The 27500-nt window shown below is 43.5% G+C and overlaps 3 protein-coding genes across 4 annotated transcripts in view; all 3 read left to right on the top strand.

Annotated features, from left to right (window-relative positions):
- chmp1a (charged multivesicular body protein 1A) overlaps positions 1-4913 on the top strand; it is a 7214-nt gene extending 2301 nt beyond the window's left edge. Inside the window, exons 5-7 of the mRNA XM_080545088.1 lie at positions 292-420; positions 2248-2435; positions 3405-4913. Of these exons, the coding sequence (XP_080401214.1) occupies positions 292-420; positions 2248-2435; positions 3405-3426 (339 nt within the window). The 3' untranslated portion in view covers positions 3427-4913. The remainder of the gene's footprint in view (positions 1-291; positions 421-2247; positions 2436-3404) is intronic.
- A 2604-nt stretch (positions 4914-7517) lies between these two features.
- Positions 7518-10181, top strand: slc10a3 (solute carrier family 10 member 3). Its single transcript, XM_080545045.1, has 2 exons — positions 7518-8167; positions 8296-10181. The coding sequence occupies exons 1-2, from the start codon at positions 8040-8042 to the stop codon at positions 9605-9607; spliced, it is 1440 nt and encodes a 479-aa protein (XP_080401171.1). The 5' UTR covers positions 7518-8039; the 3' UTR covers positions 9608-10181.
- A 3637-nt stretch (positions 10182-13818) lies between these two features.
- Positions 13819-27500, top strand: part of fanca (FA complementation group A) — a 25104-nt gene continuing 11422 nt past the window's right edge. For both annotated transcript variants that reach the window (XM_080545375.1, XM_080545374.1), the window contains exons 1-25: positions 13819-14010; positions 14797-14906; positions 15270-15366; positions 15649-15800; positions 16208-16303; positions 16396-16469; positions 17381-17490; positions 17859-17972; positions 18626-18689; positions 18958-19070; positions 19823-19899; positions 20280-20421; positions 20768-20901; positions 21650-21760; positions 22047-22142; positions 22805-22867; positions 23193-23281; positions 23913-23973; positions 24159-24208; positions 24326-24402; positions 24977-25078; positions 25407-25543; positions 25891-25961; positions 26443-26542; positions 26960-27147. In XM_080545375.1, coding sequence (XP_080401501.1) covers positions 13932-14010; positions 14797-14906; positions 15270-15366; positions 15649-15800; positions 16208-16303; positions 16396-16469; positions 17381-17490; positions 17859-17972; positions 18626-18689; positions 18958-19070; positions 19823-19899; positions 20280-20421; positions 20768-20901; positions 21650-21760; positions 22047-22142; positions 22805-22867; positions 23193-23281; positions 23913-23973; positions 24159-24208; positions 24326-24402; positions 24977-25078; positions 25407-25543; positions 25891-25961; positions 26443-26542; positions 26960-27147 — 2507 coding nt within the window. In that variant the 5' untranslated portion in view covers positions 13819-13931. The remainder of the gene's footprint in view (positions 14011-14796; positions 14907-15269; positions 15367-15648; positions 15801-16207; positions 16304-16395; positions 16470-17380; positions 17491-17858; positions 17973-18625; positions 18690-18957; positions 19071-19822; positions 19900-20279; positions 20422-20767; positions 20902-21649; positions 21761-22046; positions 22143-22804; positions 22868-23192; positions 23282-23912; positions 23974-24158; positions 24209-24325; positions 24403-24976; positions 25079-25406; positions 25544-25890; positions 25962-26442; positions 26543-26959; positions 27148-27500) is intronic.

Genomic DNA, 27500 nt, shown 5'->3' with positions numbered 1-27500 from the left:
TTATTTCTTTTTTGTTTCTTTTATTATTACTACTTGATCTTCTCAGTTTGTAAAGCGTCTTTTAGTGTCTAGAACAGCGCTATATAAGTCTAATGTGTTATTATTATTATTATTATTATTAATAGTTGGCTGTCTATGGCACAAACATATTGGAGATGATCAGGCCAAAGCTCCACCACCCCCTCCACTCATTTCACAGATGTTGTCTTTTCACAAGGAAGTGCTGCTCTCTGCCCTTCCTTCTTACGTAGTGACTTCTGTTCATCCGCTCCTGTCTGTGCGTTCCCCTAGGTGACCAAGAACATGACCCAGGTGACCAAGGCCCTGGACAAGGCTCTGGGCTCCATGGACCTCCAGAAGGTGTCTGCTGTCATGGACAAGTTTGAGACGCAGGTCCAGAACCTGGACGTCCACACCTCGGTGAGCAGCGTACAGTCTGGGTCTGGTAGTAGGAGTAGTAGGGGGCTGTCTACTAGTAGGAGTAGTAGGGGGCTGTCTACTAGTAGGAGTAGTAGGGGCCTGTCTACTAGTAGGAGTATTGGGGGACTGTCTACTAGTAGGAGTAGTAGGGGACTGTTCACAAGTTGGGAGAGGATGGCATCAAGACGTTTCGTTGTGTCATTTTGTAGCGTGCATGTTTTGGTTAATAGTAATGTTGGATGAATGGATGGACTGATTTAGCAGAGGAGTGTTCCAGCTCTGTCGTTTCCTTGAATACTTCACTGTGATAATCAGATACTTTATGCAAGCACTTCTTTTCATCTGAAAGAAGTGCTTGCATAATGTCTTCTTTTTTTTTAAATTCAATTTTGTAATCCTCCCCTGATTAGAGGACATGGGGGAAAAAAACATGTTAACTATTATGACTCCTACTTACAGCCATGTTTACTTGGTAAGGTACATGTAAAGAAATAAAATTATTATTATATATATACTGTATACACAGTACATGTATCTACAGTATACTTTCTTATTGTTGCTTGTAATTAGGTATATTGGTTAATTATTCATTCGATTTTTAGTTCCAATTCGTCTGACTTTGACAAGGCTTCTGTGACACTGTAATATTGAGCTCTGTGGAAATGTCTGTGTAGGCTGAGTATAGGCTACAGTCATACATGAGAGTATAGACTACAGTCATACATGAGAGTATATAGACTACAGTCATATGAGAGTATAGACTACAGTCATACATGAGAGTATAAACTACAGTCATACATGAGAGTATAGACTACAGTCATATATGAGAGTATAGACTACAGTCATATATGAGAGTAAAGGCTACAGTCATACGTGAGAGTAAAGGCTACAGTCATACATGAGAGTATAGACTACAGTCATATATGAGAGTAAAGGCTGTAGTCATACATGAGAGTAAAGACTACAGTCATATGTGAGAGTATAGACTACAGTCATATATGAGAGTAAAGACTACAGTCATATATGAGAGTATAGACTACAGTCATATATGAGAGTATAGACTACAGTCATATATGAGAGTATAGACTACAGTCATACATGAGAGTAAAGACTACAGTCATATATGAGAGTAAAGGCTGTAGTCATACATGAGAGTAAAGGCTACAGTCATACATGAGAGTAAAGACTACAGTCATACATGAGAGTATAGACTACATTCATATGAGAGTATAGACTACAGTCATACATGAGAGTATAGACTACAGTCATACATGAGAGTATAGACTACAGTCATACATGAGAGTATAGACTACATTCATATGAGAGTATAGACTACAGTCATACATGAGAGTATAGACTACAGTCATACATGAGAGTATAGACTACAGTCATACATGAGAGTATAGACTACAGTCATACATGAGAGTATAGACTACAGTCATACATGAGAGTAAAGACTACAGTCATACATGAGAGTATAGACTACAGTCATATATGAGAGTATATAGACTACAGTCATACATGAGAGTCTAGACTACAGTCATACATGAGAGTATATACAGTCATATATGAGAGTAAAGGCTACAGTCATACATGAGAGTATAGACTACAGTCATATATGAGAGTATAGAATACAGTCATATATGAGAGTATAGGCTGCAGTCATACATGAGGAGCAATAATATGAGGTGCGGTGTGCACAGCAGTGGACATTTGTTATGTTGTACTAACTAATTTATTCTGTGAGGTTGCATTTGGTCCAAGGGTTTGACACCCCTGCCCTGCCTTGTACCCCCTCTCACACTGTACACGTGTGCCCTAATGTAGGTGATGGAGGATTCGATGAGTTCAGCGACCACTCTGACCACGCCCCAGGACCAGGTGGATGACCTCATCGTCCAGATAGCGGAGGAGAGCGGTCTGGAGGTGATGGACCAGCTCAGCCAGCTGCCTGCAGGAGCCTCCTCGCTGGGAGAGAGCGCCTCTACGTCACGGGAGGACCAGCTGTCCCGCAGGTATATATATATACATTTGTAGATATTCTACTAAATGTTTGTATTATTTAACCAGGTGACCTCATTGAGATAAGGAATCTCTTTTCCAAGAGATGACCTGGCCAAGAGGGGCAGCACGAGGACACAGGCATACATTCAATACACAGATAGACATAATACAAAATAACAAGAAATTAAAAGCAGGTTTGGGCGGGCACAGCTACTGAAATTAAAAGCAATGACAATTTCCAATACTTAAAAGCAGGTTTGGGCAGGCACAGATAATGCAATTAAAAGCAATGACATAATACAAAATAAGAAATTAAAAGCAGGTTTGGGCGGGTTTTGGCCGGGTAAATAAAACATTTAAAAACGACACTACAACGCTGCAGGTAAGCACTGAAGCTTGCACTGACTAATCAAGTTCATGGAATCTTAAGCCCAATGCACACAGCCCCGATTTTGTCGCACCGCCGAATTCGATTCCATTGTTTTGAATGAGACAATGCACACGGCGTGCGATGCGATTTTATCGCACGACAACATTCGATTCTCCATTCACACCAAATGAAATAATTCAAAGAATTGAGAATCAAATGTTCGGCGGTGCGACAAAATCAGGGCCGTGTGCATTGGGCTTTACCCTCACCGGTATTTTAGGGATCTTTAGTTAAATTTTAAAATACTTAGGCTAGTATGAATAACATTGGGGCAGTAATGTCTTATTTTAACCACTATGGAGATCAACTTTGATTTAGTTTCCACCAGTTGGTTCTGTTTCAGACAGTGGAATTTGCAAGGACAGTCAAGTCACATGCCGCATGCCCACATGCGCATACAGGATAGTGTGAAAAGGAAGCGATATCACAATAACCCACACTCTAACTTATCGTTATCAACTGATCTCAATATCATATTGAATTATCAATATTGGTGCTTACCACTAGTTATTATTGTACAGTCAACTTAAACAGTGATCCTCCATTGCAGGTTGGCTGCGTTGCGGAACTAAAGACATCCGGGCTGTTTGCAGGAGATGTGGCAGCATGAGCTGTGTGATACTATTGAACTGTTCCTACCATGAGGACCTAATGAGCCTATTGATTTTCCATCCTCTCATTTATTTATACAAACACTCTCACACTCAGTGTTGCTGAAAATACCCCCCGAGAAGGCGTGGCTTTCTTTCACTCTCTCTCCCTGTCTCTGTCCAACTCCCTCTTTCCCTCCCTCCTTCTCTCTCTCTCTCTCTCTCTCTCTCTCTCTCTCTCTCTCTCTCTCTCTCTCCCTGTCTCTGTCCAACTCCCTCTTTCCCTCCCTCCTTCTCTCTCTCTCTCTCTCTCTCTCTCTCTCTCTCTCTCTCCCTCTCTATCTTGATTGCACAACAATCTCCTATTTTTAACCTCATTGCCCTTCTGTTTCCCCTCACATATCAGTCTTTCTGTCTTCTCTTCAGGGCTCCCTCAAATACCCCTCACAACTACGTAGTTGTTGTTGTGTGAATTTCACTATCTTAATACATGACACATTTTTGGATCTGTATTTTCTGGGGATATAAATAACTTTTCTTTTTTATTACAATGGATAAGGTGTTTTAAAAGTATACATTGATACACACTCCCTTGTGTTATATAATTATGTTGGCGCTTATTGGGTGTTTGATCTGAGACACTGTATCTCAGTGTTTTTTTTGTTTGATTACCTTTTGGTATCTATCTACAGCCAGATAGATGTATGATTGAGGTTGCTCTGCGGAGCAGGTTAGTGGGAGAAAGGGGAAAACAGGAAGGAAGGGTTCACCTCCATGGAGGACGTAGAGGAGAAGAGATCATTATTGCATCAGTGTGTCAAATTTCACTCAGTTGAGAACAGCTTTATGGCATGTTTTGACAACACTAACAAACGTGATCAACAGCACACACACACACACACACACACACACACACACACACACACACACACACACACACACACACACACACACACACACACACACATTATAGTCTAACTCATCACAACAGCTAGTTTGATGATATGAAATTACCCATATTTCATTTTGTATGGTATAATCTGTATCAACCCACATTTCTGTATATATACAGGGGAGGACCATCCTCTATCATACATATTTGTTTAAACAAATTAACTATTATTGTTGTTTACATCATATTTGTGCAGATTTTTTTATTCATGCATGTTATTTTGCTTTGAACATGTATGCCTTATTGGGGTGCAGGTGCTTGCCTAGGTGCTCCTCCTCAGTGCCTGAATGATTGTGGTCAGAGAGCAGCAGTGACGAGTCCAATGTGTTCACAGACAAGGGCTGCATCTCAATACTCTCAGGTGGCTTCCTCTCCTTGTGTCCTCTCCTTGGTCTGCACTGATCAGATACCACAGGATAGGTGAAATCAATGCCTGAGGGGAATGTACCTTCACCTGTCCAGTTCTATCTCATTGGTGTAGATCAGTGGTTCTCAAACCTCTCCTCTGGGACCACCAGCCGTTATGGTTTGTCCTTGATTAGTTGAATCAGGTGTGCTGGTGGTGGAACAGATCAAATATGTGGAACGGCTGGTGGTCCCCGAGGAGAGGTTTGAGAACCACTGGTGTAGATGAAGGAAAGGAGACAAGGAGAGGAAGCTGCTTTAGACTAGGAAACAAGGATGTCCCCTTTCTATACCTGGCACATTTAAACCAGACATGTTCTCTCTCCATTTGGCTGCTCTCGCTGTAGCTGACGTTTTGGGTATCATTTTCCGTTCTTCTTTCATTTTACATGGGAAGCGAGTTGAGTTATTTATACTCAAAGTTACGCAAACTTTGCAGTACTTTTGTTTTGTATATTTATCTTGTGAAAATAAAAGTCCTCTGATACAAACGTGTGGCTCTCCTGTTGTAATTATTCCAGTTGGACATCCTAATTTGTAAAGCAGTGAAAGAACATTGTATTCTAATGTGTTTCAGTGTTCTGCGTTTATTCAATGTTTTCAGGAACTTACAGCAGCTGAAGATAAACACATGCAGGGTATCTCACTGATACTGGTTACACACACTTCCTGTAATGAGTATTTTAATATTGCTCTCAGCCTAAAGACAGCATAGAATACATTCTGACATACAACTCATATTGTACATAAACCAATGCATTCACACAGCAGTCAGTATACACACGAGTCACTGTATACAACAATACACACAATATATTGGTTATTTATCAAAAATAATGATATACCATTAAGTGTTTTACAAAGTCCCAACTGTGTGTTTGCTCTCTGAGCTTCTACATGCCTGGAACATTTAGCTATAATTATGCCCTGAGGTCAGTACTGGAACTATTGTTATGGTGTGGGTGGAATTGGAATGTTTCTCCTCTGCTAGGTAAAGGCCACATACCACAGCCTGGGGGTATACCACGCTGCTGCTTTGTAGCCCAACGACTGTCACTGTTGAATGTAAACCGAGCACTACAAATCAGCATGTTGCTACCAATCAGCAGGTTGTTGGCTGACTGTTTGCCCAGGAAACCTCCTTTTCCTCAGAATCCTAGTCCACCAGGACACAAAGTAGGTCACAGCACAATGGATAACAACACTATTATTCAACTGTAAGTGGTGGCACCCAGTATAGATGATAGGTTGAATAGCTTTCTCACTGGAGAATGCTGACTGGACTCACTAACCCTTTTTGCAAAGTAAGACACAAGCTACGGTACAATACAGATCCATTCAGCTTATGTGATGTGCCCTCAATATGCTGAGAGAATGGGGGTTTCCCTTACACACCATACAAATGGCTGTATCAAATTTCACAATTGTGTTTGTTGTGTACGAACGACACATCAGCAATTTGGGAGGGACCCAGTAACGAGATTCCATGGGATGGGAGTGCCTGGGTTGTGTTTTCAGTTGTTCAGATTGTTGTTCAATTAGCAAAATATGCAGCAAGGCAAAGATCAAGTTAACTGTGATTTGTGGCTCACTAAATTGAATAATGATGTAATTGATGTAATCTAATAATATATGCCATTTAGCTGACGTTTTTATTTCCATTGCAGTTTACATTTTTCAGTATAGGCTACTATGGTCTCAGCAGGGAGTTTTTTTTCTCCAGTAATGGTACCAGTGATGTCAGGATAACATCTGGCAGACTATGTATCATTGATTTGAATAGACAACAGAGGTCATGTGTTATAATCCGAATCACCAGACAACTGGAAAAAAAAGTACACTGTTGGACTCTTCACACACTCCAGGTGCCCCCCCCCCCCTCCCTCTCTCTCTCTCTCTCTCTCTCTCTCTCTCTCTCTCTCTCTCACACACACACACACACACACACACACACACACACACACACACACACACACACACACACACACACACACACACACACAAACGGAACATGAATTGTCAGGACATGCCCAAAACCCCCCTCGTTGCATTCTTGCATAAGTCTTGCATAAAGGGACCTTCCTTTTGCGTGTGCATTGCGTGGAACTGAATAAAGCAAAAAAACACTCATACACTAGCCTACGCATCAAATATGTTTGGAGTTTCATTTCAATGTCATCTAATTGTTATATATTTATATTATATATATCCAAGACTGGGGCTATTTCGGTCTTCAGCAAGGGGCCATTTTGCCTGAGTCAGCAGAGAGCATCACCCGTATATCGCCAGTGATTGTGTAATTTCCTTTACATTTTTCTTCTTTTTTTTTTCAAGTATTTTTTATTCAAAAGTTACACAATACAATATGATTAAACATGTTGATTTTTTATTTTTTTACACATTTCTGCCCACCCCCCCACCCAACCCCAAACATTTCCTGCAGGCCCCTAAAGTTTCATTAGCATAGTAATAACATACCTTTTTCTGCGGGTCTCCCATGATGGAAATAAACCCAGGAGTTTCCTCTATGATGAGACACATATAGCCCCACGCCAGGAGGACCACCCCCGCTATTAGATTTGTCTACGTGACGTTGGTTGGTGCGTTATTCGGCGAGGCACCTAGAGAGTTAACGCTTTGGGCCGCTTCCATTGGATCAGAGGAGGGGGGCTTAACGCGTGAGACAGGAGGGGGAGAGGAGAGGGGGAGAAGCTGGGGGAACGACTGTCGTGATCAGGACAGTTACAGCCATCAAGCTTAGACAATAACAACCCGGAACGGCCAGGCAGCGGTTTCCATCCACCCAGGGCAGACAGACATTTTTTCTTTAGCACAGAAAAGAAAATAGAAATAAATCGTGTAAAGAGTCGTGTAAAAAAAAAAAAAAAAAATCGATCACAAATATGACGCTCGGGAATGAAAAAATGAGGCGCTGCTTCGGTCGGATGGGGCGGGGTGATGTTTGAGTTCCGGTAAGAAACACCGAGAGAGCCTTAGAAAACACGGGTGAAAGCTAAATGGGTACCGGACGGAATGTGCACCAGTCGTGCTACCGACGTAGCTATCGTATCAGAGGAGGATCATCAGAGAAGTTTTATGATCGCCTACTATAATAAAAGAAAGGCCGTTTAATTAAAGGTGCGGGTTTAAGGGGAGGTCGCATCGCAGGCGCACCCCGGGAGAAGAGCGTGTCTTTGCGGCGCGGCGCCCCTCTGCGCCCCCCTGTCCGTCCAAAACGATGAGGACTCTATTTGCATTCTTCTGTTGTCTCTTCATGATCACGGGAGCAGATCCAGACTCCATCAGATCCCTGACAGACAACAACATCAACAACAATACGAACGTGACGGCCGACAGCAGCAGAAGGTACATTTACATTTACATTTTTGGCATTTATTTACACAGACGCCTTATTCCAAAGCGACTTACACAATCGATACATTTGAATACTAAGCATGTGATGTGAATCAGCAATCCACCTCCATTCGTTGCAGGTACATCAACATCGGGGACGGCTCCTCGCAGGAATTCGAGTTCCCCGAAAACACCCAGGGCGTGATTGTCATCTCCAGTCAATACCGGAGCAGCGCCGCGAGTAGGAAGGGAGAGAGAGACCGAGAGAGCTGGAAGCAGACGGTGAAGGTTCTCTCCCTGGACCCGGAGGTTCTCTCCATCCTGAACGTTACGGACAGTGGCCACGCCGGCCCGGTGAGGAGTTACATTATCAGTATACGGTCTGGATTACCGGGTCGGGCACAGCTGCAGATCCAGCTCATCGATCTGGACAAGGATTCGGTGCCGGTTCTGATCGAGGAAAGGACAGACTACTCTATCAGGGTGGCGGCCCCAGGCAGCGACGATCCTGCCGCCCGGCTCCTCCCGTCGGGCGGGCTGTCTTCTCACTTCTCAGAGAACCCCGTCCTGTTCGCCTTGCTGCCCCTGATATTCATCAACAAGTGTGCCTTCGGGTGCAAGGTGGAGGTGGAGGTCCTGCGGGGGCTCCTGAGGAGGCCCGTGCCCCTCCTCCTGGGCGTGGCGGGGCAGTTCCTGGTCATGCCTCTGTACGCCTACGGCCTGTCCAGGTTGGCCTCCCTCCCCAAGGCCCTGTCCCTGGGCCTGGTTATCACCTGCTCCGCCCCGGGCGGCGGCGGAGGCTACCTCTACAGCCTGTTGCTAGGCGGCGACGTCACGCTCGCCATCTCCATGACGCTGGTGTCCACGGTGGTGGCCGCGGCGGCCATGCCTCTGTCCTCGGCCCTGTACGGCCGGCTGCTGGGGGTCCACGCCGCCCTCCACGTGCCCTTCGTCAAGATCCTGGGCACCCTCCTCTTCATCGCCATCCCCATCTCCCTGGGCATGCTGGTGAAGCTGCGCATGCCCGCGCTGACCCGCGTCCTGCTGGCGCTGATCCGCCCCTTCAGCTTCGTGCTCATCGTGGGGGGGATCTTCATGGCCTACCAGATGGGCGCGTCCATCCTGGCCAACGTGAAGCCTCAGATCGTGGCGGCGGGGGTGACGGTGCCCATGTTCGGGCTGCTGGTGGGGTTCGGGATGGCGAAGGTGGCGGGGCTGGCCACGCCTCAGAAGAAGACGGTGAGCATCGAGGTGGGCGTCCAGAACAGCCTCCTAGCGCTGGCCGTCATGCAGCTGTCGTTCCGCCGGGTGGAGGCGGACTTCGCCTCCCAGGCGCCGTTCATCGTGGCGCTCAGCAGCACGTCGGAGATGCTGCTCATCGTCCTCACCCACTTCGCCCACCGGAAGATCTGTGCCCCGCCCACCTCAGCCCCCCGAACTGACGCCGCCTGATTGTTGATTGTCAAAAGCCTGTTGTGGTGTTGCTGTTGTTCTGAACCAAACCAAACCTGTGGATGGATGGATGGATGTCCCACAGACACTTTGGCTCCAAAATCGCTCAAGATGATGAAAAGACACAATCAATGACAATGACACTGTGTGCTGCACAAGACAGTGGATGGATGCCTGACTGAACATTTTTGTTTGTTTTATTTTTCTTGAAACCAAAGGCCTTTTAACCCCCCCCCCCCCCCCCTCCCCATTATTTCTTTTATGTCCTTTTTTAATCCGATTGTACTGAGAGGTACTTAATGTAAATACGTATAAGAAGAGAAATACCTATAAAAGAAAAGATATTTTTCTACCAGATTTTTTTTTTTCTAATTGAAATTAATGATTTCTATCATGTTTACAAGAGGTCTACGTGTCTTAGGAATGGGGATTGGTCTTGAGAATGGGATTGTTTGAGTGGGAAAACTATGGTGTTTGAAAAGCATTGCTACTGATTGTTCTTTCTGGGTTCAAAGATGGTTATCTAAGAATCCCTGTACTTGAATACTAAATAAATTTAAAAAAATAGCATTTATTTCAGCAGTTTTGAGTTACTCATGTAAGATCTTTATTTAAAGTAGAATACAACACAGAGAGGTATGCTGATGCTGATGAATCGTGATGTACAGCTGAGAGGACAAATCAGGTTCTGTGTGTCTCTGAAGGGTGTGCTTTAGTGAGAATATTTGCCTCTTCATATTTGTGTGGAGCTATTTGCTTACATTTCTTATTTGCATTCGACTTCCTTCCCCCAAAAAACCCACTGTGACATTTAGCATTTGTTATGTAGTCACTGCTCTTCAGAGGAACAAAGTTCACTGTTAATCAACCTTTAACCACTGAAAAGGAGGTTGTAGGTCACACGGTAGTGAGTTGGTCTGTATAAGAGATTGACAGTAGGTAGCTCTGTATGTGAAAGAACCTGTTATGACTAGGATGAAAATGACTGTTGGCAGGTGTTATGTAAAACATGTGCGTACAGTCAGAATACGGTAGCTGCATGTACTTTCACTGTTTGGCAAAGGCTAGACTTGGAGTCTGAAGGGCTTTCCGGGAAGAAAGGAGGGGGGGGAGGGGGGGTTTGTAAGAGGCATTTATGTAGGAGTGTCCTGTTTACTCTGTGCTTGGTGTCCGAGCTCCTCTGAAGCGTCATTTTCATTAGTCAGGACAGTTTCTCTGTATATTTGTTGTGGAAACATTGGGCATTAAGAGCTGCTGGGTTCTGGCTCAGGGACCTGTGAGTGGCCCTTTAGGAATGTGGCACGGTGCTTTAGGCTGCTTAGGGCTGAACTCAGTTGTTTGGTGTTACAGAGGCTTTGTCAATATTGACCGTACGTACAACTACAGCTGAGCACAGTCGGGAACAACTCTATTCTGTTGAGTTTCCTATAGACAAGAAGGCATTGTTTGAAACAGGAAATGGAGACGTCAGCTTCAGAAATCAATGACTGATGCCTTATTCCCGTCAGTTGTTGACGTGGTATGTTTTATAGGAATAGTTGTATGATCCAATACTTTATATTGAACAATAATGCATTCTAGGCAGGGGCACTGGGTTCCTTAAGTGCCCTTAAGTGGCACTGGGTTCCTGTCTGGTAATAATCCACTGTGAACACGAGATGTTTTGTTTCACAATTTTTATCTAATCCCAACCCAAAACGAATGGATTAAGACACATTGATCCAGATTGCACATTCGTACTGCAAAAGTTGTATATTGTAAATTCGAGAACAGTATTCTTATGGTTTAAATTAAAGTAATCTATTTCAATTGATATACACAAACATAACATATGTTTATAGATATGTTTATAGGTCAGATGTACCACTCTACTATGGGAGAGTCGACGATGTAATTTACGTGTCTCTTTCTTCTCATTGACAGATCTGTCCGATAGGTCACATGACAGACCGTTCAGGCAATGCAGGTCTAGGTAGAATACCTGTTATCAGACTATTCAGTATAGTATGAATGGCCCTAACGCTGATTAGACTGTAAGTAAGTAAGTAAAGCTTTATTTATATAGCACCTTTCATACAAGAAATGCAGCTCAAAGTGCTTTACAACAGGAATAACTGTACCAGAGATACTTATCTGCAAGGCCCCCCCCCCTTCAGTTGTAAGTGACGGTTTGTCTTCATCCTTTCTCAAAGGTAACTAGAAATTAGCATTTAAAAGCTGTTATAAGATGTTAAAGAATCTTCTTCTCCTAGCCAAATCTGTTCCCCCTCATGAGTCCTACACCCTTTGCACACAACATTCTCTCTCTCTCTCTCTCTCTCTCTCTCTCTCTCTCTCTCTCTCTCTCTCTCTCTCTCACGCTCACACTGTTATTGTCTGTCTCTCTCATTTGTGTTTACTTGTGAGTGGTGGGAGGTTTTGCAAATGTAGCCTGAGGCATATCCAGTTCTGCACTCAAGGAATATGCACGGAACTAGCTGCGGGTGACACACTGTCACTTTCTATCCAGAGACGGGTGAGTACCTGCAGTCAGTGGCGTGCACTGAACAGCTCAGGTCGTTTGCCTCCAGGTGACAGCGTCCGCCGCATGACAGCTGAATTGCCGGGGCCGGCCGGCCTGCCCACTGTGTTCTAGAAGGTTCTGTATTTACTCTTTTCTGTGCTGCGGTTATGAGGTAACAATAGGAAGAAAAAAAGCACTTTAAACATTCATGAGACAGATGGGGCTACAATTTTAATGAGTTCCTTTCACCTCCCTTAAGCTGTCTGCTGTCCTGCCGCAGTGCCTGGGCCTGGGTGGTGTTCGAGAAGGAACACTGTCTGTGCGTGATGGGAAGGAATACCCAGGGAGGGAACCCTCTGGAATAAACTCTTCATTCACACCAAACAAGCCTGGCCATGTGTCTGCAGTAGTCTGCCCTGGCAGGCTAGAGGAAATGCACTCTGGGTTTTAGGCCTAAATTGAATTATTCCCCTTTCTTGGATGTCATGTGATATACATTCTATCATATTTGCATGTCGTGACGTTAGAATTATAAGGTTCTAGCTCCATTTTTGTCCAAATTTTTTTTTTTTTTACATAATCTGATCCATTAGGTGTCTATTAATGCCTGTGTGGTGTTATTTTTTTAAATGTTGACATTTTTGAGTTAGTAATTCATAAAATACAAAGGTTCCATCTCACAAAACACAATGGAATGTAAAAACGTTGACGCTCAATATCTCTGAACTACCCTAAACGGAGATAGAACCTAAATATCCTTAGTATTCTAGTAAAAAGTAATGTTGTTTTTGAAAAATGGATAGGATGGATAGCTGTTTCAGGTTGCTGTTGTGGCAACGGGATTATAGTCTGGTTAAGATATACTCAATTCTACCTAGAGGGATCATACATTCTTGTTAACTAGAAAACAATGTGTATGCTCAGGAGTAATACACTACTATAGTTGTCTGATTATTACTGTTGCAGACACTGTCTTCCATCACTGCTGTGACAGTGTTCCTCTAATGGACTGGCTGGTGCTATTTACCTTCAATGGATCGATGCTTGTGTATAAACACCTGAGCTCCAGACCTGCCAGTCTACGGGGAGGGGGGAGAGACAGAGACAGACAAGGTGAGAGAGGAAATGTTAGCCCTGCCAGCCCAGATATGCATTGATCTGTTTGTCCCCCGGCCTGTCTGAGGAGATGGATTTGTTTTTCTAATTCCCTAGTAGTCATTAGGCAAAGGCTCTCTTCTGTTCTATTATGCTAAGAATATATATCCAACATGTTCATTGATTTGATTTTGTGTTTGATTGTTTTGTTTAAATTAAGGCTAAATCTAGATTCTAAAACTAAATTCTGACTCTATATTAGTTAGGGATTCAAATTGAAATTGATATAATTGAAATTGAAATTGATATACTTTTTTGGACAGTTCATTTGATTTACACTATCAGTGAATTGGATGGAAATAATCATGTCACAAACTGACACATTTTCGTAATTTAGTCAAAAGATTAAGTACAAAAAAAGGACGTTTTTCAACAGTTACTGGCTGCATACATGTATGTCCACAAAATAACCTGGTCTGCAAACAGCTTCAAACTCTGGGTTTGTCTTCGTTTGTCCGGGCAACGCTGCACGCGGATAGGCTGCCACAAAACCCAGACGGACCAATGAGAGTGTGGAGCGCGCGGATACAAGGAAGTGAATGATGTTGTTGTGGTAGAGAAAGCAAAACAAGTTATGACATTCGGCCACTAACAATATCTCAACTTTATAAAATATATAAAATAAGTTATCCCTTTAACTTTTAGATGTCCTAGCTGTCGAACAGAATGTCTAAACGCATTAATATGTCGCTGGGTGCCTCGAGTGTGAGTGTCACTCAGAAACGGACAGTCTCGAGCCTCCTGGGTGAGTTGATGCCAACAGAAGAATATTGAAGGGGATTTTGGCAAATATTTTTTGGGGACGCTACCCACACGTTTAGCTGTGTTGCTCATTCCACGAATGCACGATCCTTACAAGTTATACCTCGTTGTAAAGGTGACTAATCAGGCTTTCCAACGATATCAAATACAATACCAATCGGTATTATTAAAGGGGAGGAATAATCAACCGAAATAACGTTTCCAAACTTTTTTTTGAGGGGTTTAGTTGAGCTACTAGCTAGCTAGGGACTCAAATAATCTGTACACGGTTTGATCCACTAGTCAGTGCGATAGACCATAATACTATTTGTCGTTTTTTCATAACCCTTAACTGAGCACTGTCTGGGGTGCGTTCAGGAAGGCACATATGATCATCATTAACATCAGCCCCCCTGCATGGCACTCCACTATAATAACCCAAGCCCCTAGATTAATATCCATCCTTGACCTTTGCAGGACGAATATTCATATTGTTTTAGAGATATGGTGGTTGAGAGAATTGCTGGCTGGTTCCGCAGGCACAATTTAAGCCTCCTCCTTGGCCCTCTTGTTTTTAGTCTTTTTTCCAAGCACCAGGGGAGCCCCCCCCCTCCTAAATTTCGTTGTATGGTACCTGTACTGTATTAATGACAATAGAGACCATTCATTCATTCATTCACTCATTCATTCATTCATTCAACACAGCATCTTCGGTAAAAGTGTGATTAAGGTCTAGTACATACAGGACTCTAAAGGTACACTAACTAACTAACTCGTCATCCGATCACAGAGGGACGAGCTGGGAAGAGGCCCAGGCAGGACGCCCAGCAGCTGCAGCAGGCAGCGGTCCAGCTGCTGATCCAACACCAGAACCTCTCAGACCTTCTTCTGGAGGTGGGGGTGAGTGAGATCCAGACTCAGCAGGAACGGCGAGAGGTTAATGGAGGGCGGGGGGGGGCTCCATGCTGTGATGTAGCCTAAATGATGATATGTGCACTGCAAGCAACATTTTAAGGTTATTTCTTTCAATGTGGGGCAGTCCCACTCTTTTATTTTTATTTGCATTGGATAGAGACAGTGGAGAAAAACAGGAAAGAAAGGAGGAGAGGGTATGTCAGGGCCTTATGTGTGCACTGTAGGCCATGGTGCTAGAAAATGTTATGGCCAAATTAAGGTTGATCTCTCCATGTCTCAATAGATAAGACAAAGGTTGATCATTTTGTTGATGTGTCGGACTAATTGCTCACTTAATTTTTCAATTAGAGTCCAAATCATCGCGATGACATTTGCCAAGAGAAGTCAGGACGGACCGAGGCGGCTAGTGCAAGTCCCACGCCAGCGATTGGGGGTTCACTTCTGGGTGTGTATTTAGTGGGACATTTCTTTTAGATTTAAATCAGTCATTTGCATGTACAGTATATATGTTACGGTACATGTGGGAAAACTAGGGTTAGGTGCTAGGATGCTAGGGTTAGGGTTAAGGTTAAGGTTAGGGTTAGGGTTAGACATGCCAGCATGTACCAAGTCACCCTAGCACCTAACCCTAGTTTTCCCACATGTACCGTATTCCCACATGTACCGTAACATATACATACCAATTCAATACGACAACGTGCATGTATGTGTGTTTCTTTTCTCTCAGTGAGTGAGCTGAGGCGCCAGGCTGGGGAGCTGGGGGTTCCAGTGGCGGCTCTGTCAGTGAGGATGGTGTTGGACAGGGTGCTGGAGCTGACCGACATCAGGCAGGAGGGGGACGTATCGGAGGGAGGTGTGCTGCTCAACGCCACTAACAGGGTTAGTGTCTAGTCGAGTCAAGTCAACTTTATTTATACAGCACATTTACATGCAGCAGCAGCTGAACCAAAGTGCTTCACAGGCGGGGAGCAAACAAGGAGCACAAATGTAAAGCAGGTAAAGTGCAGGAATACGAAATAAAATGCAACACAATACGAGATATAATAACAATTAAAAGGAGAGAAGATAAAAGGACTAAAAACAATAAAACAAACATTTAAGGTCTATTATGGAGAAAAGTGTTTAGCCTACTCCCTTTGAAAATATACATTCTTTTTTTTAATTTCCTTGATTTGGACGTGCTCAGTTTTCTGTTGCCTTTGACTCCGTTCCATATTCCATCCAATGTTCCATGTTTGAGAGGTTCCAAGTGTAGCCTGGGTGAAAGTTCCTGGTGGTCTGTCCAGGTCCAGCTCTCTGTGCTGCTCCAGTCCACCCGAGAGCTGCTGTCTCTGGGGGCCTTCTGCTCTCAGCTCCTGTGGCATGAGTACTGGAAGGAGCAGGTGAGTGTGTTGGTGTTTTCTTGATATCAGTTTTAGTGTACGTACAGTATGTTGTACATGTACAAATGATTTATCTAACTTTTTTTTTGTAGAAGCAGCCCAAACTGGAGGTGGTGCACCATCTTCACTCTCAGAACATCCTCAGTCTTGAGTACATATTGGAAAGGTATATGCAGTGGATAATAATAATAATAATAATAATAATAATAATAATACATTAGACTTATATAGCGCTTTTCTAGACACTCAAAGGCGCTTTACAAACTGAAAAGATTGAGTAGTAATAATAAAAAGAAACAAAAAAAATAGTATAGATGAAGACAAAAGAAAGTATAGGGGTCTACGGTAATTGATTTTTAGATGACTAAATCTAAATCTAAGTGTCTTTGTAGGACAATCTGCTCTGGATACTGCAATTACACCTAGATTTCGGGCGGAGAAGCGGCGAACACCACACCACGCCAGCGCCCTCTCTCGACCGTCATTTAAAAAAAAAGATGATATGCAGTGGATACTAGCTAGTACATACTGGACTATGAGATATGCGAGACAGAGAATACAGTATATGAGATGGGTATAACTTTCATTGTGTTAAACAAACACTATATTATTACAAAGTAAACAGGATGTTAAGAGTGATTCCGTCTCTGATGTCCCATTGACCCATCTTCCGTCGTAGACTGAAGACCCATCTCTTCAGGTTACACCTTAACTGCTCCTCCTGAGACATCTTCTGCCCCTCAGCACTACGTCTCCTAAAGACGCCCGCTTTCCCCTCTACTGTGTCCCTAAGAACTTCTATTGCCCCCCTCGTACTGTTTCTCTGTTTCTCCAGTGTAAAAAAAACAAAAAAAACAACAACTAGGTTTTAGAAGAAGGTGATAGGAGAAGGTTTTTCCTTCTATCAGTGGCCCCGGGCCTGAGCTGGATTACTCTTCCTGCTACGAATGGTGGACTGATGATTCACATGCTTAGTATTCAAATGTATTGATTGTAAGTCGCTTTGGAATAAGGCGTCTGCTAAATGCCAAAAATGTAAAAAAATAAAATAAAAACATGTCCATGTCTGTGTTCCAGTGAGGAGGGGGTGAGGGCATGGCTGGTGTCAGAGCTGAAGGCTCTCTGCGGCTGGACGGCTCCTGAGCAGGAACAGGAGGGCAGAGAGGTCCGCCAACAGGTGCTCTCAAGTAAGAGCCTTTTACAGCACAGACCCAGATAGTCGAGGTAGAGCCGGCGTCTAATGATCGTGTCGGTCGGCAAATCGGCGGTTCGAACCCCGGCTGGCCACATGTCATGTCGAGGTGTCCTTGAGCAAGACACTGAACCCCAACATTGCTCCCAATGAGCAGGCCCGGCGCCTTGCATGGTAGCTTGCCGCCATTGCTGTGTGAATGTGTGTGTGAATGGGTGAATGAGAGGCCGTTGTAAAGCGCTTTGGAATAAGGCGCTATATAAGTCAGTCCATTTACCATTTTAGATACACCACGCCAAGGAATACATCCCTCCTGTTGTTGCTCACTACACCGTGTGTTCTCTGCTTGACGTGGTGTTTCAGCTGTGGTGAAGGTCCTGGTGCGCGCTGGGTTTGAAGAGGCGCAGGACTCAGCTGCAGGGCCCTGCAGGAGGAGGTCCCAGGTCTGCTGTTGGATTCTAGATGACATGCTGTCCTGTGAGTTTCACATTTACATTGACATTTTTGGCATTTAGTGACGTTAGAATTATAAGGTTCTATCTCCATTTTTGTCAAAATTGAGTTTTTTACATAATCTGATCCATTAGGTGTTTATTAATGCCTGTGTGGTGTTATTTTTAAAATGTTGCAATTTTTGAGTTAGTAATTAATCAAATACAAAGGTTCCATCTCACAGAACATAATGGAATATAAAAACTTTGATGGTCAATATCTCTGAACTACCCTAAACGGAGATAGAACCTTATAATTCTAAGTTCACGATTTAGCAGACGCCTTATTCCAAAGCGACTTACAATCAATACATTTGACTAAGCAAGTGAAGCATCAATCCACCAGTCGTAGCAGGAAGAGTAATCCAGCTCAGGCCCGGGGGCCATTGGCAGTCTCAGTGATAGAAGGAAAAACATTGGAGAACAGAGAAACAGTACAAGGGGGGCAGTAGAGTCATAGGGGACACAGTAAAGGGGACGGGTGTCTCAGTGGGTGTCTCAGTGGGTGTCTCAGTTTTTCCTCTACAATCTCTCGTCTGTGTCGTCCCAGAGCGTGTGGAGACATCCCACAGACTGAATGACGAACACCAAATCACAGTCTTTGTTTTGTTTATTGTTTTGCTTCTTTGTCCTCTTCAGGGGTGCTGGACATGTTGGACACCAAGCAGACTCAGCAGTCTGGTGAAACAGCGGCTGAATTATGGTAAAGAAGAGGAAAAGGCTCATGATCACACAGAATTATAGTGCAGACATGATCAATATGTTCGCTGTATGAATTTCGTTCTGCCCTACATAGAGTTCTCTGCACTGTTGTAACACTAGACTATTGTCTCTTTCTCTCTCTCTGTTTTCCTGTCTCTATAAATGTTTTCCCTCCCTCCCTCTCTCTCTCTCTCTCTCTCTCTCTCTCTCTCTCTCTCTCTCTCTCTCTCTCTTTCTCTCTCTCTTGTCTCCTCTCTCCATTTGGACAGGGTTCAGATGTTCGATGCTTCCCTGTGTGGAGTGTCTGTATCCCCTGATGCACTGCGTCGTTTTTTCACACACTCTCTCACACACACTCTCACCTACAAATCTCGGCTCAAAGGTAAAATCACATTGTTTATTAGTTTATTTGACAGGGACAATGCACAATACATATATTGCGCCAGATATAGCTCAGAGCTAATTTTCATCACCTAATCATTCGTTAGGGTTAGGGAAAGACAATAAGACAATAGGGAAACAGGATATACTAATACAAATGACTAAGATACGAAAAAGTTCTAATCAACAATGGAATAATAATAATAATGAAAAACGATATAGTGTATATATATATAAAAAAATGATGTTGATAATAAAAATAAAAATAAGGTAAAAACATTACAACACAACATTACACTAGTTAAGACACACATACACATCATCATCATTACAATTAATGATTACAGAACTGATGTTCTTTTAGCCATTTTTAGCTTCTAGATTTAAAACTGGTGAATGTACTATCACTCTCTGATACTAGAAGGCAGGGTGTTCCACTGTCCAGAAGCTTTAATTGAAAAGGCTGTCTGCCCAAAACTTGTGGATCTAAATCCAATAAAGAATGAAAGAAACATAAACATAAAGAAACATAATTGACAGCTCACTCTTTGATGCAGGCCACATTTCTCCATCGGGTTAGTTTTACTCTGGACAGGAATATAAAACTGTATCATCAAAGACACCGAAAACTGATGTGAATGAACTCAGAGTTATAACTATATATATATATATATATATATATATATATAAATATATAACTTTATTGCACTGTCCTGTGATCTCATTTAGTCTTTCATCCTGTGTTCTGCTCAGTGTCTGATGCCATTGCCAGGCAGAATGAGTGGAGCTTTGCTAAGACCTGCAGATTGTTGACCTCCCTGTTTCAAAAGGTACATAATCATCATCACGGCCCTTCACATAAACCTGCCAGACCTGTCCTCATAAAGTTCACTTTCTCACTTAGTATCTAGTATGTGTGGCCTTGGGGTTGACGGACCACACCTACGTGTGAATGACTATGTGTCTTGTCAGTGTGATGGATAGTGTTGAGGCCTTTCTCTCTACTGTTGTATTTTTTTACCTTCTACCTTCTACTGACATCCTTGTGTGTACGGTATTTTACCTTGCAACCTACTTTTGGCTAGTCAGACTGGTCTGTTGGATAACAAGTGTCAAATCCCTTTATTTTATTTATAGAAACCATTCACAGAGTTTGTGTGTGTGTGTGTGTGTGTGTGTGTGTGTGGGTGGGTGGGTGGGTGTGTTCTAGTTGGCAGTGATTTTCGACGTCAAGGAGCTTCTGTCTCACCTGCAGCAGGTGCTAGAGACTCATGAGGTCAACTGGCAGCATGTCCTCACCTGTCTCTCTACTCTGCTGGTGTACAACCCACACACCCAGCCCAGCCTCCAAGGTACACACACACTGTGCATCTTATGTTTGTGACCGTGGAGCAAAGTTCATTTACCAGCTCACAGCAAACCAAAATGGGCGGAGGAATTAGAACATGTTCAGACAATTAACACTCACTTAAATGTCACTTAAGTTAGTCTGGCTAGAGAACATAGCACACGGGCAAATACAAAGTCTGTTTCCAAGAATACACAGAAGGGTTCCTTTTTCTAATCTAACACACACACACACACACACACACACACGAACACACACACACACACACACATTTAGGCACTTTAAAACTCTCCCCACAGTTCCAGCGTTTACTACAGTACATCTTGCTGTCTCTCCCTGTCTCATCTCAGAGGTTCTGTCCAGACTGCTGAGCTCAGTGTTTGAGAGCTACGATAAGGAGACCATGATCACTGCCTTCCTGTTGGCCCGCCAGGGGGCGCTAGAGGGGCCAGGCATCTTCCCCTCGTACAGCGAGTGGTTCAAGGTAGTTAGTCCCCTCAAAGTGCAATATTGTAATACAACTGTGAACATTCTAAACCTGCTAACTGCGACACTTTAATGAATGTGCAACAAATAGTATGTGCAATATGACAACCCATGTGTACATAAGGTTCAGATATAGGAAAAGTTAGGATATTTATAGCATAGCATAGTGTACAGCACAGTGTTTTATTGTATACCGTAGTATAGTAGTATAGTATAGTAGATAGCGTACATAGCCGTTATTTATGTCAACCAGCTCTTTTCTATTTTTTTTGTGACCCTTGGCTCTCTTGTTTTTAGTTTTTTTTTCCAAGCACCAGGGGAGCCCCCCCTCCTAAATTTCGTTGTATGGTACCTGTACTGTATTAATGACAATAAAGACCATTCATTCATTCATTCATTCATTCATTCAAAGCTGGACCAGTGACTCCTACAGTGTATGGCAGGCGTATCTCCCAACTCGTTCAGTGTTTCCCCACAGGATTTTGTGATAGTGTGGCAGGTGGACCACGGAATAAAAAATATATATATAAAAAAAAAAAAAAACAGTGCTAAAAATACTTTTGGCTCGTTATGAGGCTATGGCAGGACAAATTAGGCTCCACAGTCCCCCCCCCCCCTCTCTCTTCTCTATGTTTGGACAGAAATTCAGCTACAGCAATTCTGAGATATTCCCTCTTTCTCTCTGCCCCTCTCTCTCTTTCTTGTTCTGGGTGGTTCTCTCAAAGTTCGCTTTACTGTCTTTCCAGACGTCCTTTGGCGGTGCGAGCAGTTACCACGGGAACAGTAAGAAATCCGTGCTGTTCCTGCTGAAGTTCCTGTCTGATCTGGTGCCCTTTGACCCTCCGCGGTACCTGAAGGTGACATCCTGTCGGCTGCTTTTTTATTTCAGATAGTTGTCCTCTCCTCCCTGTGCCATGTTCGCTCAGCCTTGTTCTCGCACCCGTGTGTGTCTCTGTGTGTGTGTGTGTGTGTGTGTGTGTGTGTCTGTGTGTGTGTCTGCCTGTGCCTGTGTCTGTGCCTGTGTCTGTGTCTGTGTCTGTATCTGTCTCTGTCTCTGTCTCTGTCTCTGTCTCTGTTTCTGTCTCTGTGTGTGTGTGTGTGTGTGTGTGTGTGTGTGTATGTGTGTGTGTCTCTCTCTCTCAGGTCCACATCCTCCACCCTCCCTACGTACCAGTGAAATTCCGTGCTTTCCTCCAGGAGTATGTGTCTCTGGCCAAGACCAGGCTGGCTGACCTGAAGGTAGGGGCCTAGACTCACTTTTACTGGGTGGGGAGGGGGAGTAGCTAAAAGCCAGTAGCTAGCTAGTAGATAACTCTCAATTGTCAATTCATTTTGTACTATTTGGATTGTTAAAATCCATGATCCTCTGATACAGGGTGGATTGAGACTGAATTGGATTATTACGAGTGTAACTAACCAACTTTCTCACTTACGGTCTCCTTCAGAACAACTTCAACCCTGACTGACCTGTTAGACCTGACAAATGTTGCTTGTTAAGCTGCTCTCAGTGTCTGTGTGTGTGTGCAGGGTTCCCACGGGTCCTTGAAATCCTTGAAAGTGTGTGAATTTGAGAAAAAGAAATCACGGTCTTAAAAGTTTTTGAAAATATACATGGGTCATTGAAAGTGCTTGAATTCCCCCCTCTCTCTCTCTCTCTCTCTCTAAAAGAAATATATATATTCAAAAATGTTTTACTTAGCTCATCAACTAGTTCTGTCTCAAACTATGCCGTGTTGGGTCCTTGAATTTGAGGGAATTGAGTCTTGAAAGTCCTTGAAAGGTGCTTGAATGTGATGTTTCAGAAGGTGTGGGAACCCTGTGTGTGTGTGTGTGTCTGCAGGTGTCAGTGGAGGACATGGGGCTGTATGAGGATGTCTCAGTGTGTGTGTGTGTGTCTGCAGGTGTCAGTGGAGGACATGGGGCTGTATGAGGACGTCTCTGGAGCAGCAGGGGCCTCCGTGCAGGTACCAGTCAACTGTCTGCCAGTGTTGCCAGATTGGGCATATTCCCGCCCAATTGGGCTACTTATGATCACACTGGGTGGCTTTTAGACTGTGGTTAGGCTGGAAAACAATCCCATCTGGCAACACTGCTGCCAGCCAGTCGCTTTGCATGTTATATCCGTGTGCTTTTGATTGCCATCTCCTCAGTGAATGCATTTGCACATATTTACGTGTTGTGTGTGTGTGTGTGTGTGTGTGTTTGTGTGTGTGTGTTTGTGCGTGTGCGTGTGCGTGTGTGTGTGTGTGTGTGCGTGTGCGTGTGCGTGTGTGTGTGTGATAAACCCAGCCCCAGTGCCAGGCCCGTCAGGATGTGGAGAAGGCCATGTCTCTCTTTGAGAGTACAGGGAGGATCGCTGCTACAGTTATGGAGGCCAGGTACCTTTACAATATCCCCAGAACCCATCCCAGCTTAAAGGAAACGTTCAGTCATTGTCACTACCAAAAAACCTCACTCCTCCCTAAAGCTCCTTGTAGATTACCCCCAAATACGTTTGTCACGTTTTTTTTTTAATACTTATATACAACATTTCAGGCATAACACACCACACAAACATCATACATAAACAAACGAAGAACACAAACTTATGGGGCAGATATCATGAGGTCATGTTCTGGTTGATACCTAGCTTTTGATCTACGGAAAGGATATGGAAGCTGTTTTCACATGCCCACACGTTTGTAAGGTGATCTGGACAATGATTTTGAGAAGAAGTGTCCCTTTAACAAACATATACATATACTTATATCTTAAGTTGGACAACTCAACTTCATTGATCCACTTGGGGGCAATCAATAAGGCATATCAATCATAGACAAACACCAAGGACACAACATCCTCCACACACAAAAACAATTCAGACATTGAGATGATCAATGCACTGGACTTCATAATATATATACAAATTTGATGATAAAGTTCCATTTATCCAGATTGTTAATTGTGTCCAGCACTGTGCCTGTTCATGTGACCCAGAAGTACAACCCTCACACTCCTCTGTTACCACAGTATCTTCAGGAGACCCTATTTTCTGAACCGATTCCTCCCCGCCCTCCTGACTCCACGTGTGGTGAGTCTGCTCTTACTCTGTCCCACCTGTAGACATTTACAGATTGGACTATAACAGGGTTCCTGCGCTGGTCTTAAGTGTAAAATCCAGCAATCCGATTTACAAGACCTAAAAAGGTCCTTACATTTCAGTTATTAATCAAAAAAATGTCGGATGCTAGGTCTTAAATTATTATTATATTATAGCTTCCTGTGAAGGCGGATCCCACGATGAGTTTCATTGAATCACTCCGAAAGTAAGTTCTGTTTTGCTTTCCCAGTCAAACAACTCACCTTACATGGTATCTCTGATAATTATATCTGATAGATGGCTAGATATCAATGTTTTGCTCCAATTGTTTTCCCTTGTTCAGAGCCGGGAAGATCCCGGCTGCCCAGTACTCCTCCTATGTAGAGGCCTGCCAGAGAGAGAGACAGAGACACAATGATGGTATGTATCAGTATATACAGTACACCAACTCCCTTTGCTTAGACATAGCCTATCTTTTTTCGAGTTCTTTTAAAAAATCAAAAAATTAAAAAATTAAACAATATTTTATTAGAAGGAAGTAGAACACAGTACAACACTTATGGGTACACAAATAAGGAATGAAGGTCCTTCTATTTTTTCTTTTTCCCTATGTATCCACCCACCCACCCATCAACCAAACACCTATTGCCAATAGAAAATAATAATAATATAAATGACGGGAGTTAAATAAAGTAAATAAACAAGCATTAGGCTATATCGAATGCCCCCATAGTTCTGAACTAACATCCATAAGGGATGCATAAAGTCATCTCATTTTTGGAGTTCTAACTATCTTTGTAAATATTCACAAATAGCCTCACTGGATGCAGTATTGACAATGATGAATGTGTACTTTGTATGTGCGTTTGTATATTTTTGTGATCATCATGATTAAAGAGCTGTGTTGTTGTCAGGTAAAGGTATATAGCTGCCTGTGTTTTCCCTGCCTTGTTCTCTGTTGTATGAGCTGTGTGTTACCTGTGTGTGTCGTCAGGTGGGACAGGGATGTGTGTGGAGAACGAGGATGACCCACAGGAGGTCCTACAGGCTCAACTGCAAGAGTTTAGAGGCCTGTTAATAGAGGGCAATGAAGGAGGTGAGTTGATCACACACACACACACACACACACACACACACACACACACACACACACACACACACACACACACACACCACCTCACTGTCTAGCAGCAAGGTCAGCCAGGTAACACACACACACACACACACACACACACATACACACACACACACACACACACACACACACACACACACACACACACACACACACACCACCTCACCATCTAGCCACTAGCTCAGCCAGGTAACACACACACACACACACACACACACACACACACACACACACACACACTCAAACATTGACCCTGGTGTCTGTTGTCTTACTGTCTCTGTATTCACAGAGGTGTCCGCCCAGCTGTCCAGGATCTCACACACTTTGAACGTGATCTTCCCCGATCGCGCCGCCGAGGAGCTGATTGGCCAGACAGTCTTCACGCTTCGTATAGACACGCCCACTTCACCTGACCCGCACATCAAAGTAGGAAGTAACACTGGGACCTGATATTTTGTCTGTCTGCCCTACTGTTTTTCAATACAACATACAACGATGGTTAAACAGATCTGTCCTTGGGTGCTTAGTGGCGTAGCACACTAATCCCCAAACCGCATAATTGCAAGGTCCATGGTTCGATTTCGGCCATCAACATATCCTGCATGTCATCCCTCCTCTCTCTCTCTCTCACCCATCCTTCCTGTCAATCTCTACTGTCTCTATCCCAATAGAGCAGAAATGCCCCCCAAAAACATATTTATAAAACAAAACAAAAAAACTGATCTGTTCTATTCTAGCTGCTCATCCTGCGTGTCTGTCATGTCTCTGTCCAGGTGGTGAACTTAATCCTGAGGAGCTTCTGCCGGGGCTGGTTGGATTCCCCCAGAATAAACCCAGCTAACAAGTAAGAACCAAACCAGTGTTACTCAGTCAGATGTAGACCAGATTCACTGTCACTGTCTAAAGTGCTTTTGACTTGCATCGGTTATGCGCTTTTCCCCCTCCCATCAGTGTCTGTTAGACTGTGTTGAACTGCACCTGTGCCAGCTGTATGATCTGAATGAATGAATGAATGAATGAATGAATGAATGAATCTTTATTCATATTCAAAAATAAAATAAAAAACTAATAACGAAAAGTACAGGTATCACTGTTCGAAAGGGAGTAGGATGAAGCCTAAGCTTATCATGTCCTACCCCTATCCGTCACTTCCAAGTGAGAACAATAATACTTAAATTATATAATCCATTAATTAATACATAAATTACAGTATCCACAGTACTGAGAATTATTTTCCATTCTTAATATACAACACAAAATAAATAAATAAACATCTGACCCCTGCTGTATGATCTGAAGTGTCTCTCTGTGACCCCTGACCCCAGACCGAGCCTCTGGGCGTCCCAGTTTGTCAACATCCTGCGGGGGGACACACAGCTGCTCTCTGCCCTCCTTCACCGCCTCTGGGACCTGCTCCATAACCAGGTAGACATCTCTCGCTTGCCAAATATTTTATTTTACTATCTTGTGGTTGATTGTGTCTGTGGTTGTCTCTGTCTCTGGTTTTCTCTCTGGTTCTCCCTCTCTTTCTCTATGTCTTTCTCTCTGGTTCTCTCTCTCTCTTTCTCTCTGGTTCTCTCTCTCTCTTTCTGTCTGGTTCTCTCTCTCTGGTTCTCTCTCTCTCTCTTTCTGTCTGGTTCTCTCTGGTTCTCTCTCTTTCTCTCTCTCTCTCTCTCTCTCTCTCTCTCTCTCTCTCTCAGTTTTGCTTTCCATCTCTTTGTCTGGTTTAATCCTCTGTTTCTGTCCCTTCTGTCTTTATCTCTCTCTGTCTCCCCCTCTCTTCTTTCTGTCTCTTTTTCTGTAGTACACCTTATCTTGTCTGTTCCCTTTTCTTCCCTCTAGGGCACGTTACTGAGTGCCGACCATGTTCTGGGCCTGGCGGTGTTTGTGGTCCATCTGCACGCCTCCATGCCCCAGTGTCCCCTGGTCCAGCTGAGCCCCCCCCTGCTGCCCAGCCCCGTGCCCATCACACAGGCCCTGAGCACCGCTCTGTCCTGCTCCACCAACACCAACATGCTCCTCTGTGTCAGGTGAGAGGGTAGACAGGTTCTCTATGACATATATGTATATAATAATAATAATAATAACTTTATTTGTACAGCGCTTTTCCTGCAAACGTTGCAGCTCAAAGTGCTTTAATAATTGTATAATCTTAATTTAATTATTTAGTCATTTAAAGGCAATATTAAAAAGATGGGTTTTTAGTCTTGACTTGAACATAATATTTGCTGAGGTTGCATCCCTAATGTAAACTGTATACAGAGACATATGTACATATATACATCCCTTATGTACAGACTTATGTACTTATATACATCAGTCTGGTCTCAGATCTCTGAGGTTTTGCCCACTCTTTTTACTGTATGGCACTCTCTCTCTCTCT

The sequence above is a fragment of the Nansenia antarctica genome (assembly GCF_963989245.1).
Source record: "Nansenia antarctica genome assembly, chromosome: 14".
NCBI lineage: Eukaryota > Metazoa > Chordata > Actinopteri > Argentiniformes > Microstomatidae > Nansenia > Nansenia antarctica.
The sequence above is the reverse complement of the archived record's forward strand: the minus strand, read 5'-3'. Positions and strand labels throughout refer to the sequence as shown.

Coding starts and splice junctions, on each gene's coding strand:
- slc10a3 (XM_080545045.1), top strand. CDS start 8,040: ATGAGGACTCTATTTGCATTCTTCTGTTGTCTCTTCATGATCACGGGA. Junction 8,168..8,295: donor ACGGCCGACAGCAGCAGAAG/GTACATTTACAT, acceptor CATTCGTTGCAG/GTACATCAACATCGGGGACG.